General features: G+C 45.4%; 1 protein-coding gene across 4 annotated transcripts in view; it reads left to right on the forward strand.

The window, feature by feature from the left end:
• The window catches only part of XPO4 (exportin 4), a 106,824-nt gene that overhangs the window by 58,734 nt on the left and 29,780 nt on the right, over positions 1–18,310 (forward strand). For all 4 annotated transcript variants that reach the window (XM_057706959.1, XM_057706962.1, XM_057706961.1 and 1 more), the window contains 2 exons: positions 3,288–3,445; positions 3,532–3,706. In XM_057706959.1, the coding sequence (XP_057562942.1) occupies positions 3,288–3,445; positions 3,532–3,706 (333 nt within the window). The remainder of the gene's footprint in view (positions 1–3,287; positions 3,446–3,531; positions 3,707–18,310) is intronic.

Consider the following 18,310-nt stretch of genomic DNA (forward strand, 5'->3'; position numbering starts at 1 on the left):
ATGTAGGGCAAGCATACAAGTTAGATATATAATGACTGGGACAAAAGTCCAAATGAAGAACAATGAAAAAAAAAAAAGAGAGCTATTTTGCTAAACCCAGCCGTTAGTTATAGGTTACCTTTTCATTTGTTTTAAAAATATTATTCACTAGCCTTACAACTACCTGCGCTTTCACAGCCTGTAAAATATTGTAGGTATATGGTATACCTTTAAAAATAGCTCGAACGAGGTTATTCACCCTAGGTGTACATGAAAATATTTTTCTGTAGAAATACTGACTGTTACCTTGCATTTTCTTCTTTAAATCTGAGAGATGATGGCTAAAAACATTACCAGTATCAAAGATAATTGTAGCTACATTTTAACATTCTGTTGCCTGCCTCCTGTGGCAGAAATTGTTTTGACGTGTATCCAAGTTCAAGTCTTTGTATTCATTTGACCGAAAGTGGATCCCCTCCCAGCAGTTTGTGAAAAGGCGGAAAACTTGCTGGCAGTAAGCAGCTCCCCCGCCTGAACAGCTGTCTGGATGCAACAGGCAGCTGCTCCTGTCAGCTGTGAGCCGCCACATGCGGAAAGTGAACCCCTTTCTCTTTCTTATTTTAACAGTTTTGTGTTTGTGGCTTGTTACTTTCGTGTATGCATTTTATGAACAATTTTAATTTTGTGTTAGAAAAATGTCAGTGACTGATCTTTCTATTCTTTTTTTTTTTTTAAGTTTATTTTCAATTATGTGAATTCATTGCCCCTTTGAATCAGTTTTCTTCTGGATGCCACTTTGTCTCTAGGTTTGAATCGCTGCACTTGCGTGTACTGTGTCGTGGCCTCAAGACCCCGACATGACCTGTCTGGGTTTAGGAGACCTTTTAGATGGCCTTCTGCCCTCCACAAGGTGACAGGCTTCTCCAGTTTTCTTTTTTCCATTAGATGTTGGAGAAACCACTCTCCTTCGTTTTTCCTTTTTGACTTATTCTTCCTGATCTCATTTGTGGTCTCTTCTTACTCTGCTCGTTGCATACATACTGGTGTTCCTGTCTCAGTTCTCCGCTTTGCTGACGGCGTACGCTTTCCTTGGGCTTCTTTTCCCCTCATAGCTCGTTGGGTGCCACTTGTGCACCGATGACTCCTCGTCTGTGTTCAGCACAGGCTGCCCCAGAGCCCTGTAACCCCTGCGCTCTGCTGGGTGCTCTAACTTGGATGCCCACAGACACCTGCGGTCCAGCATGCTCCCCCAGAACGCGGCGTCTTACTAGCGTGCTTTTCTTTGTTCCTTGTCTATGTGTCTTTTCTTGCTTCTCTGCTCACCTCCCTGGGTCTTCTGCTAGACTTTTTTTTATCCCTCTGCTTTTCCCCATTCAGGTGATGAATTCAGGTTTTAGTTTGTGCAGCATAGTTCAGATATGGTAGCGCTCCTTTCTGATGGAAGAAGAGCAAGAACCTCCCATGTTACAGGAGAACCAGCCACTGCTTTGTCATGCGTTTAATGTGGTGCATGTTTCAGGAAACATGGCAGTAAAGCCAGGCTCTGAGGACAGCCTCCTACTTTTACTGTATCTAATACGTAATCCATGTGGCTGTCCCTTCTGCTTCCTCGAGTCCAGAGCAGGACCAGCAGCCGTCTGGCTGTGTGGTGTGGCCCAGGTTGTGTTGTCTCTGTCACGTGTAGGTGTTGATAAGGTTAAAAAACACAATGACAGAGGTGTAGTTAGCGTTTTCAGATAAGGAACTGAAGAAGTTGTGTTCGGAAGTGCTTGAAGAGAGTGGGTATGTGGATTTGTGTATTGTGCTTTTAATTTACTGCGTATAAAACTTAAAGTATATTTTGAAAAACACGTGTGTTGTTCTAGACCAGGGATTGGCCGGGTGAGATACTAGGCTTTGCAAGTCATGAGTTCTCTGAGGCAGCTTCAGCTCTGTCCTCCCAGGGCAAGCAGTTACAGCAGCGCTTCACTGACAGTGTTAAAGGTGAATTTTGTATAATTTTCGCATGTCTTGAAATGTTTTTATTCTTCGGTTTTGTTTTCCCTGACCACGTACAAAGGTCAAAACCATTCTTGCCTCACAGGCCACAGAAACGCAGGCTGGAGGCTAGGTCTGGCCCGTGGGCTGCAGTTTGCCAGCCCCTTTTCTAAACCACAGAGGGTAACTAACATAGTTTCAGCATGTCAGTAGGTAAATTAACTTTGCAACTTATAGTGAGTTTATACTATTTTAAATTTCTTACAACCTTAAGAATTTCAGGAATTAAAGATAAAGGACTCAATCAGTGAACGGAGGGTTTGTGAGTGTTCACTGAGTCCCAGCACCTTCCGTGAACAGTCGGGACACACCATTACTTCAGGTAATCTGTCAGTGATCTGCAGAGTCAGAGTGAGATAATCTGAAACAGATAGAGAATGCATGTTTAAATTGTGTGACATTCAGAAAGCAGATTTGTGTAGGGAAAGAGGGCTGGAAACGTCAAATGCATGCAGAAAGCAGAAAATGGCCCCAGGAAATGTGGTGGATTAAGAGAAGTGACTACCTGTGATTTCTCTGCTAAACGTATTTCCTTGGCTCGTCATTATGCAAGCATGAGAACATCAGAGACACTGAGATTAGGGAGCGTTTTCCTTCATCTGAACACTGTATGCCAGGCGTTTCACATCAGGATTGCAGCGCTGACCGCAGTAAATTCTAGATGAAGGGTCAAGTGAATTTAAGTATTATTTAAGTAAAATTTAAACCTTTTTAAAATTTATTAATAGCAGTGGTGTAGGATAAGATGAGATTCAAGCAAATTGTAGGAGTCTTGGAGTCTGCGCAAGACTGCGTTTACGCGTTGTGTGAATGAGCGCGGTTCTGGGGCCGGAGCGGCAGGTTGGTCTTCTGAGGGACGCTGCATCCAGCGCGGCGGCGTGTGCGCGCCTGCCTGAGCTTTGCTCACTTTAGCAGGGCGCTGCGGCGGGGCATCGTTGGCGTGGTGCGGATGACTGTCCCCGCTGCTGTTCTTAGCAGACGCGCTGTGTCTGGCCGGCATCTGTCGCGCTCTCGGCCGCAGCGTGCTGGAGACAGTTCCGCTCTGCACACGTAGGTGGCTCTCCGCAGAAGACCGCTGGACGTGTGTAGGCTCATGGCCCGGGCCGCGCAGGGCGCGGAGGGGCGATCTTCACGCCGGGGCTCCCCTCGGGCGCCGGGTTTCCGGGAGCCCTCGGCCACGGCGGGCTCGTGGCGCCCCGGGGCGGGCGCGGGGGGGCCCCGGGGCCCCGAAGGCGGGAGCCGGGCCCGGGGCTGAGCGGCCGTCTCCGCAGGTGCACCGGAAGATCAGAGAGGACTCCGACATGGCCCAGGACTCGCTGCAGTGCCTGGCGCAGCTGGCGTCGCTGCACGGGCCCGTCTTCCCCGACGAGGGCTCGCAGGTGGACTACCTGGCGCACTTCATCGAGGGCCTGCTGAGCACCATCGACGGGTAGGCGCGCGGCCGCGGCCTGGCGGGGGGCGGCGGGGAGGCCGGGGGCGGGGGGCGTCCGCACCCACGCGCCTCTGCCCCTGCAGCGTGGAGATCGAGGACGCGGAGGCCGTGGGCGTGGCCAGCATCATCAGCAACCTGGTCACCGTGTTCCCGCGCAGCGCGCTCACCGCCATCCCGCGGGAGCTCTTCTCGTCCTTCGTCAACTGCCTGACGCACCTCACCTGCGCGTTCGGGCGCAGCGCGGCGCTGGAGGAAGCGGTGAGTGGGCCCGCCTGCGGCCCGCGCGGCTCTGCGCACGCGTGTCGTGCCTTCAGGCGGGGAGATGTCGTGGCTCGCGAGACGGCGAGTCGGGCAGATGGAGTCCCTGGGAGCAGCAAGTGGGATGACACGTTTTTACTAAAAAGTACTGCGGAAAGCCCTGTGAATAGGAAGCTCTGATTGAGTTCCAGGGGTGCTGTCACCTTCGTGGTGTGGTTCTGGTTGTGCCTAAGTTTAAGTCTCTTTTGAGAATTTAAAACTCTTGGGCTTATCGGGAAAGTATGCACGTATAGTTTGATTCAAATCATTGGAACCCTGCTTATTTCGATTAGACTGTGCTCTTCAATTCTTTTTGGTGCTGTGGTTTAATAATGTAAACCAAATTGGTAAATTTTAGTTTACATTACAATTAAGACCAATTATAGTACTAAAGTTGTTTTTTGGTACAAAATTTTAAATGCTTATCTTCTAAGTTTTATATTTAGTTTAGAAAACATATAGTAAACGCCTGCGTTTGCAACAGTTACTGCGAACAACTACACGAATCTCGGAAAGGAATTGTTTTTTTGCCTACAAAGTAGTTATTAAATTATTGAACGTAATTGTTTTTTAATGAAATGTAGATTCTTTTCAGAGATCGAAAGGTTAAAAAGAATATTTGTAGACATGTGCTAGAATTTCGTGTCAAGTCCTAGCGGTTCTGCTGTGGGAGTCTCTTGTGTCCCCTCAGAGGTGTCAGAGCCCGAAGCACAGGGGAGAGACTGCCCGCACGTGGACACCTCAGTGGTTTGGCGGGATAGGAACCCGGCCGGGGGATGTTTGTGTGTCAGAAAGTGTAGGTCACGGAGGAGCAGAAGTTTATGGGCTTCACGTGTGAGGTCTGAATTTCTAAGAGAGAATAATTATGTCCTAAGCATGGAAATACAGGGAAATTTTACGTATTTTAGCTTTACTCAGACCCCTTTCAAACGATCACAAATTCCAAATCGCTCGGGTTTCATGTAGCATGTCCCCCTCTTCCCCCCCACCCCCTTTGTTCATTTTCTCTAAACCTGGTGGGTTAAACACGTTGAGCACATGTTGATAAGCACAGCTGCCTTTTGTGATGGTTTCTGCTGGTGAGGAATTGCTGAAAGATACGTCACATTCTTGGCTTGCATATTTGAGGTTTAGAATGTATTTATTTTGCCTAGGGGACTGACAACTTGGAAAACAATTTTTCTGCCAAGGTTTTACCTAGAAGTATTGGAGCACAGAGAGCCTGGATGCACTGCCGGAGAGCAGACGTGTGTTGTGCTGTCTTTTTTTTTTATTTTTGGGCACACGGGCTTAGTTGCTCCATGGCATGTGGGATCTTCCTGGAGCAGGGATTGAACCCGTGTCCCCTGCATTGGCAGGTGGATTCTCAACCACTGCGCCACCTAGGAAGCCTGACACGTGGGATTTTAATGGTGGAAAGGAACCTTTATATTAGCCTTCCTTAGCTATTGTAGTATTGTGTATGTGCTGTCTCACTAGATAAGACCAGTTCTTGAGTTTTGTTGTTTTATGCAAATCAGTAATTTTAATATTAGGTTTTTAAAAGTAACTTTAGTGAAATGTTTTATTTTTCTTTAATATTGAAAAAGCTTCTTTTCCCTATAGGAAAGCAGATTCAGCAATACACTTGTTTTACGGTGATAGTTTTTCAGAACTGTATTTATTTAGGAGTCACATAGCTTGTCTCTTGTTTTAGAAACTCACGTCTTAGATGGTGATTATGTTGCTGTAGCAAGGAAAAAAAAAGCCTCTTCGTGGGAAGAAAAATTCTTTTTTTTTAAAAAATGTATTTATTTATTTATGGCTGTGCTTGTGTTTTCATTGCTGCATGCGGGCTTTCTCTAGTTGTGGCTTGCGGGCTAGAGCTCAGGCTCAGTAGTTGTGGCACACCGGCTTCGTTGCTCCGCGGCATGTGGGAACTTCCCAGACCAGGGATAGAACCCGTGTCCCCTGCATTGGCAGGCGGATTCTTCACCACTGGGCCATGAGGGAAGTCCAGGAAGAGAATTTCTTGATACTACTGTGTGTTTATGAACCATGTCCCTGCTTGGTGGCTGTATTGTGTGTGTGAAGAGGCTGTCATTTGTGACTGCCCTCAACTTGCGGTGGCCTGAACGTCTGTGCTCAAAAGGAGCAACTCCAGCCTTCAGCCACTTTGTTCTGTTGGCTGTTATCATTGTGTTACTTTAGGCTTCCTGACGCTAAGAATTTTTTCATTGTACCCCAGAAATCAAAATTTTGTCTATTGCTAGACTGAAGAGGTAAGAAGAATGATTAGAAGATGAAATTATTGCCTTTTTAAAAAGTAGAATCCTAACAAAATAATAGTTCATATTATGTCAACTATTTTATAAAATATTTGTAATACTAGTATATGCATTTGAATTGATTCCATGAAATTTGAAGAGAATGTGGCTTGAGTGTAGTTTGTTTCTTGGTTTCTTTTGTCAGTAGAAAAATTTTAAGCTTAGCCCCCAGTAGGTTCTTCAGCCAGAAGCCGCATAACGTGTTAACTGAACAGAACAGCCATCGTGGACCTTAAACTCTGAAGACTCTGTGTGTGTGTGCGCATGTGTGTGTGTTGGATAAGTAAAGGAGGTGATGGTAGTAAACTTTACAGAGGAAGAACTTAACATTTAATTTTAGTACCTTTGTACCCTCACCTCAAGACCAGCAGGATAAGGTAGTAGAGAAGAACTATCTTGATGAAGTTGTTGGGAAGTCCATTATAGAATGTGCTGCAGTAAAAGAATTTTGGCAGTTTCCTACATGAGTAGGTGCATTTTAGAGTTCGGCATTCTTAACTCATGATCTAGTTTCTCCAGCTCAATGGACAGCTTTGTGGAGAGGAGACGTGGTGAAAGAAGTACATTGAAGCCAAGTTAAAAACTGAGATGTGGGAAGCAGGAGTTTGGGGGTATTTCAGTCATGAGGGGGAATAACTGGCTTTCTGGAATGGTGGTGTCAGCGTGGCACAGATGTGTGGTCGACGCTGCGCCTTAACGCCTGGGAGGATGGGGTGGTTTGGGAAGCCGTACCAGCCGCCCTGCCCAGCGTCTGCTGGCCGGGGAGGAAGGCGCAGATGCTAGTCCAGCTGCACGTGTGCACTTGTTTCCTCCGCGTGTTGATCAGAGAAGAATTAAATGAGATGCATGAGCAACCTTGCACATTTAGAGGATGCTTCTTTTTAATACTAACAGTGGCTTTAGCTCTGTTTAGGATATTTGAAAGAAAATTGGTTACTGTTACAACTTAAGTACAGATTCTTATTAAAAGAAGTCCTTAAAATAATTCAATTTTTATTTCATTCTTGTCGGATTTTAATTTTCTCATGCCGTGTTTCCTGACTTGTGTATGAGTCAGCTCAGATTTTTCAGTCTGCTTCCAGCCCTGGTGCAGAACCATTGTTTGTGTCACAGAATTCTTGCACTTGAGAGAGAATGTGGTGGATTTAATAAAACCTATTTACTGTCATAGCTGCGGTTCCCTATAGTAACCTTTGTGTTGCTTTCGAGACTAGCATTCGAAACATAACCAGACCTACTGGGCCAGGGTTTCAAAAATGAACGGAAGAGTGAGGTGGAAAGAGAAGGCCCTCCTGCCTCAGGCAAGGCGGTGGGTCCCGGTGGTGCTGGCCCCTTGGGAGTGCTGCGGGGTCGGTTCAGTGCTGCGAGTGTGCACCAGCGCCTGCCGTGTGCCAGGCACGGGGTTTGATGAGTACACATTCTTTAGAATCAAGAATTCGGAAATTCATCTTTGTTTCCAAAAGGAAAAAGTTATGTTAATCTAGCAGTGTGACATTTAAAAACTCTGAAAATTACAATTCAGAATCTTGGTGTTTTTGTGGGAGTCGATTTTTTTTTTTAAGTGATCTATTTATAGGAGTTTTCTAACAGCTGCAGTGCTTGTCCACTAAATCAATTTCTCTTGGGGATTTCAGAAGCCAGGAATACTGTCAGCTGCATAGGTGCTCTGGAGTCACATTAATTCTGCACTATCAGGACTGGCTAGGAAAAAAAATGAGAGAATGAATTAATTTATTTTGTTTTTGACATTCAAAGACTCATAAATTCTTTTTAAAATGGAGAGCTCATGACGTTCTGTTTGTGACATTACTGTGATTTTTCTCTGTATTCACATTTTTGCTTTATGTGATGCTACACTAGGAAAGTATTTGTAGCAGATGAATAACGGCGTAAAATACTACAATTCTTTCAGTCTTTAATCTTTCATCTGTCCTTTCTTATTCTTTTATACCATGCAGTACGTGTATTATTTGACCTGTCATTGGACTTGGGGGTTAAGGCAATGCCTGTAAATTTTAAACTTACTGTGAAATAGTTTTTTCATCTAAAGTAAAAACTTTATGTATGGAAACATTGTGAAGACTATTGAGATGAACAGCTGTGCCAGCCATGCAGAGTAAGAAACAGTGTATTGATAGGCCCTTGCCCCCTCCGCTTACCTGCAGGTCTCCCCTCTGCAGGGGGTTGGAAGCACGGTTTGTGTTGTGCAGAGTTCTTTCTGCGCGGTGGTTTTGTATCATATCTGCCGATGAGCGCTGCGTGGGAAGCGCGGCCAGTGCTGCTGGCTCCTTCCCCACCCGCTGCCACCTCCGATGCTTCAGTTTGCCTCCATTCCCAAGTCCTGTGAGAGCGGGAGAGCAGCCCCAGGCTGTAAGCAGGAAACGCAGAGTTGCACAGGGGTAGTCCTCAGAGACCCGACGTTCCAGTTCCCTGTGCGAGCCACGCCCACGCCCACCTTCCTGCAGCTTTTTTGTCTGTGAGTCATGGTGCTTTCCTTAACGGACGCCTGTCGCTTATGTTTACATATAAAGATAACACCCGTGGTCAAAGAAAGAGCTCTCCAGTTTCGCAGAAATGATCTGCAGTTGTCACGTTGGTTATTTGCTGTTTGTGAAAAGAAATCTGTTGGAATTCTTTGCAGCATAACAGATATTGGAAGTCCTGTAGCGCGAGGTTTACCTTGTGTACTCTTACAGTGTCGCACGTTAGGGACACATACACACACTTTATTTTTTTAGAGCAGTTTTAGATTCACAGTAAAATTGAGTGAAAATACGGAGTTCCCATCCCCCCCCCCCCCACAGCGTCCCCCGCCATCAGCGTCCGTGCCAGAGGGTGCGTGTGTCACAGTCGGTGACCTGCACTGACGCGTACTCCTCACCCCAAGTCCGTGGTCTGCGTCAGGCTTCACTCTGCGTTGTGCACTCCGTGGGTTTGGACACGTGTGTAATGACATGCATCCGCCGTTACGGTCTCGTGCGGAATAGTTCCACTGCCCTGAATGTCCCTGAGCTTCACGCCCCCACCCAGCCCCTGGAAGCCACTGGTCTTCTTATTGTCTCCATAGTTTGGCCTTTTCCAGAACGTCGTATAGTTGGACTCATGCAGTAATGTTAGATTTTAATCTGAAATTTAGATCAGTGTTTACAAGGGAGCAGATTCACATACTGGAAGTTGTCTTTCCCAGGCTCCGTTTGGCACCGTGCTCCTAAACAAAATGAACCACTGCTTCTGTACGTGCAGACAGTCACCAGACACAAACGCAGATCTCTCTGGCTGAAGAGCGGCAGGTTCACCCCCTGTACACTCGCAGGTTAATTACAGGCGTTGACATGTCAGTGCTGATGTCGTGTTTTGATTACCTTCTCCACCCGGCATCCCCACATGGAGTAAAGTGGGGTCACGTAGCCTCCTAAGTGCCGCGCCCCTCTCTAACGCCCTCCTGGCAGCAGGCCCGAGATACCCCGGGCGCGAGCAGAGCGTCTGGCGGGGGCCCTCGTCTTCTCCGGGCATGTGCTCCGGCCTGGCGGCTGGGTGTTGGCCAGAGGGGCTGTGGAGCAGGTCCAAGGTATTAGCGACGAGTGCTCGGCTGGCTTTCAGTTCTCTGTGTTTAGGCTGAAAGGTTTAGCTGCCAATTGTCATCAGCCAGATTTCTCCCACTTTGCCCGATGAGTTACTTGTATTGGTTTCCAAGTGGAACAGAAGGCTCTGTACGAGTTTGCAGTTCTTCTTTTAAATCACCACGCAGCGAGCAGGGGCTCTGGTGGTCCGCTGTGAGCTCCTGTTTTGTCTCATATCAGGGCTTTATGGGAGGGATCGTGGAACACTCTTCCAATAGTGAAAGGCTCGTAAGGCTTTTCCATTTTGTGTGTACTTTTCTGTATCTGAGTGATTAAACCCTGGTGAGTATGCGCCGTACGTGTGCTGAGGAACAGCAGAGAGAGTTCTTGGAAGTGCTCGGCTGCTTCCTTCTGAGAGGTGGGGTCAGAGGATGCGGTTCCTCTTACGATAATGTTACCAGTCTGTTTGTTTTGGCAAGGTAAACTGCTAAGACTTAACAAATGATTTCTGCAAAGCACATGCTTTAAGTATGTAAACGGGCCACAGATGTTTCTCTGGGCAGAAACTGTCTTATTCCCCTCCCGTTCCAGGACTTAGCTCTGGCGTCGGTGCTTCTGCTGAAGGCACACATCCAGCCGCCGCCGCCGGTGCTGGGAGCAGAGGGAGCACTTCCCTGGCATCCTGTGTGCCCTTTCTCCAGTCCTCAGAACCAGCATTGATGACTTCATTGTATCACACATGGTACAGACAGTAGATAAAGCAGCTAATAAAATGACGGTGGGCGAGCCCCCGGCCCAGCTCAAGAGCATTCCTGGTCCCAAGGTTGCTGTGACTGGCGTGCTGTCCACTCCCTCGCTAGCGGGTTCCCCTCTGCCGCCTCCACAGGAGAGGTGGCCTCTGTGCTGAATTTTATCATTGATACGCGTAAGCAGTGTCATTGTGTGAAGATTATACCACGCTTTGTTTTCCGGTTCTGCTGTAAAGGAACTTTCGGGTTTCCTTTTTCTGCCGGTAGGGTGTTAAAGTAAACGTTCTTTAACGTGTTTCCTAGCACATCTTTGTGAGCGTTTCCTAAGGTCTAAACCTCAGAATGGAAGTTTTGAATAATAGGCTATGCAATGTTCTGTTTTCAAAGATAGTTTCCCAGGACGTCCCTGGTGGTCCAGTGGCTAAGACTCCACGCTCCCAATGCAGGAGCCCGGGTTCAATCCCTGGTCACCGAACTAGATGCTGCATGCTGCAACTAAGGGTTCGCATGCCACAACTGAAGATCCCATATGCCACAGCTAAGACCCAGTGCAGCTAAATAAATAAAATGAATTTAAAAAAAAGATAGTTCCCCATTGTTTGCTCACGTGATTGGACTCTGTGCTCATGGTGGTGTCCGCGTTCCCGTTGACCTGCGTATTCACCGGCACAGCTTCTGCCAGACTCACGATATAAAATGTGATCTTAACTTGCTTTCCCAGGTACTGATAACACTGAGCATCTTTTCATAGGTATCAGTGCACAGTTCCCATGATCACTCGTATAAAATGCTGGTTTCCTCTGTTGCCCATTTTCCTATCAGGTTGTGTTCTCCTTGCTGATTTGAAGAAACCCTTTATATATTCTGCACGCTGAGTTCTTATTGGTTTATTTGTGCTGCAGAGGTCTTCTCCTAGTTTTGTGGCTCCTGTTTTCACCTGATGGTATTTTTTTTTTTTTTTAATCTGGAATACTTTTAGATTTACAGAGAAGTTGCAAAGCTAGTACAGTGTCCCCGCATGCCTCATTTCCCCTAATATTACCATCGTGTATAACTTCGGTACATTTATTAAAACTGAGCAGTTAACATTGGTTCATTTTGATTAGCTGATATGTAGGCTTTATTTGGATTTAACCATTTTTCCACCCATGTCCCTTTTCTGCTCCAGGGGCCAGTCGTGGACACTCTAGCACTTAGACTTGATGGTGTATTTAATGGACAAATGTCCTTCATCTCAGTGCCGTTGTCACTGTCAGATGAAGGTACTGACATTTCTTTTATAATTTTCTTTATTAGTTTCCTGTTTCAGACACCTTCTGGTGTTTTCTTCTAAATGCCTTCAAAGTTTGCCTTTCATGACGTTACCATCTTAGAGTTTACTTTTGAATATGGTATCGAGTACGAAATCCAATTTCATTTTTCCCCATATGGATAACAGGTTTTTCCAGCAACATACACACATACGTTCATTTATATTTGTGTTTCCTCTTCCTTCTTGCCCCCAGCTTTATTGAGAAGTAATTCACTTGCATCACCGTACGAGGCTAGGGCGGCAGCGTCGTCCTGGGTTGCGCTCGCGGAGTTTGATTGACAGGTATTGTGAAATGGTTACCAGAATGGGTTTCATCAACATCCGTCCTCTCATAGACGCAGTAAGAAAAAAGAAAACGTTTTCTCCTTGTGGTGAGGACTGTCAAGGACTTCTCTCCGAACAGCTTTCCTGTGCGCCACACAGAGCGGCAGCTGTCGTCACCATGTGTGCATTACGTCCCCAGAACTTAGGTGTCGTGTGACTGCGAGTTGGTACCTGTTGACGACCGTCCTCCAGTTTCCCTCCCCCACGCCCCCACCTCTGGTGACCCCAAGTCTGCTCTCTCAGGATTCCACATACGAGTGAGGTCATGCAATAGTTGTCTCTCTGTCTGACTCCTTCCCTTAGCAGAATGCCCTCAAGGCCCACCCATGTTGTCACAGATGGTGGGATTTCCTCATTTTCTTATGGCTGAATTATGTTCCGTTGTTACGTACACCACAGTTTCTTTACTCATCCGTCCGTCCATGGACACTCAGGTTGCTGCCGTGTCTTGGCTCTTGTAAATAACACTGCAGTGCACATGGGGGTGCGTGTATCTTTTTAAGTTAGTGTTTTTGTCTCCTTTGGAAAATACCCCAAAGTGAAATTGCTAGATCATATGGCAGTTCAATTTTTAATTTTTTGAAGAACTTCCACACTGTTTTCCATAGTGGCTGCACCAATTTCAATCCCATCAACAATGCACAAGGCTTCTGTTTTCTCCACATTTTCACCAGCACTTGTTATCCTTTGTCTTTGTGATGGTGGCCAGTCTAACAGGTGTGAGATGATCTCTCATTGTGGCTTTGATTTGCGTCTTACTGATGATTAGTGATGTTAGCATCTTTCATGTACCTGTTGGCCATTTGTATATCTTTTTTGGAAAAATGTCTCTTTGGGGCCTCTGCCCAGGTTTTAATCAGATTCCTTTTTTTAAATTTATTTTTTATTTATTTATTTTTGTTTGTTTGTTTTTTTTGGCACACGGGCTTAGTTGCTCCGTGGCATGTGGGATCTTCCTGGAGCAGGGATCGAACCTGTGTCCCCTGCATTGGCAGGCGGATTCTTAACCACTGCGCCACCTAGGAAGCCCTTAAATTTATTTTTTAATTGAAGTATAGTTGATTTACATTATGTTAGTTTCTGGTGTACAGCAAAGTGTACGCCATTATGGTTTATTACAAGGTACTGAATATAGTTCCTTGTGCTGTGCAGTAAGACCTTGTTGTTTATCTACTTTATTTATAGTGATTTGTATCTGCTAGTCCCAAACTCCTAACTTAACCCTCTCTCCCTCCCTTCCCCTTTGGTAACCATAAGTTTGTTTTCTATGTCTGTGAGTCTGTTTCTGCTTTGTAAATAAGTTCATTTGTTTCATATTCTAGATTCCACAGGTAAGTGATGTCCTGTGACATTTGTCTTGCTCCGTCTGACTGACTTCACTTAGTATGATCATCTCTAGGTCCATCCATGTTGCTGCAGATGACATTATTTCACTCTTTTTTATGGCTGAGTCGCATTCCATTTGTGTGTGTGTGTGTATACCACATCTTCTTTATCCATTCATCTGTTGATGGACATTCAGGTTGCTTCCATGTCTTGGCTGTTGTAAATAGTGCTGCTGTGAACACTGGGGTGCATGTATCTTTTCAAATTAGAGTTTTTGTCTTTTCTGGATATGTGCCCAGTAGTGGGATTGCTGAATCATATAGCAAACTGTATTTCTTATTGATTGATTGATTGGCTGCGTTGCTCTGCGTGGCTTGCAGAATCCTAGTTCTTGACCAGGAATTGAACCCGGCCCTCGGCAGTGAAGGTGTGGAGTCCTAACCACTGGACTGCTAGGGAATTCCCTATTTTCAGTTTTTAAGGGACCTCCATGCTGTTCTCCATAGTGGCTGCACCAGCTTACGTTCCCACCAACAGTGCAGGAAGGTTCCCTTTTCTCCACACCCTCTCCAGCATTTGTTATTTGTAGACTTTTTAATGATGGCCATTCCCACCGGTGGGAGGTGACACCTCATTGTGGTTTTGACTTGCATTTCTCTAGTAATTAGTGATGTTGAGCATTTTTTCATGTGCCTGTTGGCCACAGATGTGTGTCTTCTTTAAAGAAATGACTGTTTAGGTCTTCCGCTCATTTTTTTTTTTTGACTGGATTGTTTGTTGTTGTTATTGAATCGTTTGAGCTTTTTACGCATTTTGGAAATTAAACCCTTGTCAGCTGCATTGTTTGCAAATATTTTTTTCCCAGTCTGTAGGTTGTCTTTTCATTTTGTTTATGGTTTCCTGTGCTATGCAAAAGCTTACAAGTTTGATTAGGTCCCATTTGTTTATTTTCGCTTTTATTTTTACTGCCTTGGGAGACTGACCTAAGAAAACACTGCTATGGTCTATGTCAGAGAATGTTTTATTTTTTTAAAATTTTGGTTTTTTAAAAGTATTTATTTATTTATTTTGGGCTGTGTCTGGTCTTAGTTGCAGCATGCAAAATCTTTGGTTATAGTGCACGGGCTCCTTGTTGTGGTACACGGGTTTCTCTCTAGTTGTGGCATGTAAGCTCAGTAGTTACCCTGAGGCATGTGGGATCTTAGTTCCCTGACCAGGGATCAAACCCATGTTCCCTGCATTGGAAGGAGGATTCTTAACCACTGGACCACCAGGGAAGTCCCTGTTAGAGAATGTTTTGCCTGTGCTCTCTTCTAGGAGTTTTATGGTGTCATGTTTTGTAATGTCTTTAAGCCATTTGAGTTTATTTTTGTGCATGGTGTGAGGGTGTATTCTAACTTCAGTAATTTACACCCAGCTGGCCAACTTTCCCAGCACATGTCTGGGCTCTCTATTCTCTTCCATTGATCTGTGCGTCTGGTTTTGTGCCAATACCACACTGTTTTGATTACTGTAGCTTTGTAGTATTGTCTGAAGTCTGAGTGGGTTATGCCTCCAGCTTTGTTCTTTTTCCTTAGAATTGCTTTGGCAACTGAGGGTCTTTTGTGATGCCATATAAATTTTTAAAATTATTTGTTCTAGTTCTGTGAAAAATGTCATGTGTAGTTTGATGAGGATTGCATTGAATCTGTAGATTGCTTTGGGTAGTATGGCCATTTTAACAATATTAATTCTTCCAGTCCAAGAGGATGGGATGTCTTTTCATTTCTTTGTATCATCTTTAGTTTCCTTTATCAACTTTTTATAGTTCTCAGTATGTAAGTCTTTCACCTCCTTGGTTAGGTTTATTCCTAAGTATTTTATTTTTTTGGATGTGATTTTAAAAGGGTTTTGTTTGTTTGTTTTAAAGAATTTAAAAATTTTTATTTATTTTATTTATTGGTTGTGCTAGGTCTTCGATACTGCACATGGGCTTTCTCTAGTTGCATTGAGCAGGGACTACTCTTCTTTGCGGTGCACGGGCTTCTCAGTGCAGTGAGAGATGTCGCGGAGCATGAGCTGTAGGCGCGAGGGCTTCAGGGGTTGCAGCATGTGGGCTCATTAATTGTGACTCACAGACTCTAGAGTGCAGGCTCAGTAGTTGTGGCACACAGACTTAGTTGCTCTGCGGCATGTGGGATCTTCCCAGACCAGGGCTCGAACCCGTGTCCCCTGCATTGGCAGGTGGATTTTTAACCACTGTGCTACCAGAGAAGCCCCTCAAAGGGTTTTTTTTTAACTTTCTCTTTCTGATATTTCATTATCAGTGTAAAGAAATGCAGCCAGTTTCTGTGTGTTAATCTTGTATCCTGCTACCCTGCTGAGTTCATTCATCACTTTATGAGGCTGCTGTGGTGGCCCTGGCCCACCCTTCATGGGCACTAACAATGGGGCTTCTGTGTGGACCTGGGGTCACTCCAGCACACACACCCTGGCCCCTTCAGGCTGTCTCTGCACAGCCAACCCCAGTCCCCTCCCTGAGTCTGTCCTCTGAAGCCCGAGCTCAGCCCCCAGCCCCCGCCTGCACCAGCAGGTGCATCTAGGACTGGAGACTGCAGGGAGGTGGCCAGGACCCTCAGTGCACCTCTCTGTCCTGCCTGCCACGGTCCAGCTGCCGTGCTCTCCTGCCAGCCTCTGAAGCCCACATCTGTCCCTGCTCACCTCCGCGCTGGTGAAGGGGCTCCCAGGATGAGGGTGCCTTTCCTTCTCACAGTTCCCTCCCAGAGGCGCAGGTCCCATCCCAGTTCCTTTTTATTTTTTTTTCTTCTTTTGTCCTACCCGCCTACGTGATGATCTTCCTTGCAGTTTTGGTTGTCTGCAGTCTTCTGCCAGCATTCGGGGGGTGTGCTTGGAGAATTGTTCCACATGTAGGTGTGTGGTTTTTTTTTTTTTAATTTATTTATTTGTTTATATATTATTGGCTGTGTTGGGTCTTTTTTGCTGTGTGTGGGCTTTCTTCTAGTTGTGATGAGCAGGGGCTACTCTTCACTGTGGTGCGCGGGCTCCTCACTGCCATGGCTTCTCTTGTTGCTGAGCACGGGCTCTAGGCGTGTGGGCTTCAGTAGTTGCGGCACATGGGCTCAATAGTTGTGGCTCACGGGCTCTAAAGCACAGGCTCAGTAGTTGTGGCACATGGGCTTTGTTGCTCCACAGCATGTGGGATCTTCCTGGACCAGGGATCGAACTCGTGTCCCCTGCATTGGCAGGCGGAGTCTTAACCACTGCACCACCTAGGAAGCCCTAGGTGTGGTTTTAATGTATTTATGGGAGGGGGTGAGCGCCACACTCTTCTCTTCTACCATCTTGAGCTCCTAGCCTTAATCAGATTCTTTTTTTTAAAAGAATTTATCTGTTTCTTTATTTTAATTTTTTTTGGCTGTGTTGGGTCTTGGTTACTGTGCACGGGCTCTCTCTACTTGTGGTACGGGGGCTGCTTCTCGCTGTGGTGCTCGGGCTTCTCGTTATGGTGGCTGCTCTTGTTGTGCACAGGCTTCAGTAGTTGCAGCACGCGGGCTCAGTAGTTGTGGCGCACAGGCTTCACGACGTGTGGGGTCTTCCTGGCCCAGGGATCGAACCCGTGTCCCCTGCACTGGCAGGTGGATTCTTAAGCATTGCGCCACCAAGGAAGTCCCTTAATCAGATTCTTAATCTGTTTCTTTAATGTTTTTTGTTGTTGTTGTTTGTTTGTTTTGCTATTGAGTGGCAAGAGTTTCTTACATATTTTGGATATTAACCCCTTATTAAATATGTGGTTTGCAGATATTTTTCCCCACGTGTTAGGTTGTGTTTTTGCTTTGTTGCTGGTTTCCTTTGCTGCTGTCAACATGCAGTGATTTGTAGGACTGTTACCGTCATATGTCTAGTGTTCACATACCAGTGGATCTTCCCTGAGCTCACTAATCACTTCCATTGGTCAGTTAGTCTATTTTTGCACCTACATTTTGCTTAGTTTTAAGGGGTATCAATTCCTACCCCATCCCCCACCCCCTCCAGATTTTCAGAAGGAATCTTGGATATGTTTCGCTTTTTATTCTTTTATATAAATTTTGTCAGTTTTTCAAATTGGATTGTGCCTGGGATTTATAGGGATTCTTTAGTGAAGAATGGATCTCTCTACTGTGTTAACTCTATCCATAAATGTGGTTTCTGTATACAAATTTAGGTCTAATTTATTATCTTTTGATAAAGGAACAAATTTTTCTTTAGTACCTTTTATTTTTGTTACTATTACAAATAGTATCTTTAGTAAACCTCTTGTTTTTTTTTTTTGTTTTTTGTTTTTTTTAATTTTGGCTGCGCTGAGTCTTCCTTGCGGCACACATGCTCTTCATTGCAGTGTGTGGGCTTCTCTAGTTGTGGCATGTGGGCTCCAGAGCACATGGGCTCAGTAGTTGCCCAGCAGCGTGTGGGGTCTTAGTTCCCCAACCAGGGATCAAACCTGCATCCCCTGCATTATAAGGAGGATTCTTAACCACTGGACCACCAGGGAAGTCCCTAAACCTCATTTCTGAGATAGTTGCTGGCATAGAGAAGTGAAGTTGGCGTTTGTATGTTGATCTGATATTTACTAATTTTGCAAAATTCTTATTGATCCTAACAGTTTGTCTCTAGAGTCTTTTTAGTCTTCTGTGGACCATCGTATCATCTGAATAATAACAGTCTTGCTTCTTTTCAGTCTTCGCAGTGTGTGCGTCTGGTGCTTGTTGTGTGATGCGTTTCCTTTTCCTGTGGTGCAGTGTTGAATACAAGTGGCTCATGTTAGGAGTAATGCTTGCTAAAATTTTGAGCTTTCCTTTATCAGAACCGCTAATAGATTTTTGTTTTAATTATTTAATTTAATTTAATTTTTATTTTTGGCTGAGCTGGGTTTTCATGGCTGTGCACGGGCTTTCTTTAGTTGTGGCGAGTAGGGGCTACTCTTCGTTTCAGTGCACAGGCTTCTTATTGCA

This window comes from Hippopotamus amphibius, chromosome 14 (genome assembly GCF_030028045.1).
Source record: "Hippopotamus amphibius kiboko isolate mHipAmp2 chromosome 14, mHipAmp2.hap2, whole genome shotgun sequence".
NCBI classification, from domain to species: domain Eukaryota; kingdom Metazoa; phylum Chordata; class Mammalia; order Artiodactyla; family Hippopotamidae; genus Hippopotamus; species Hippopotamus amphibius.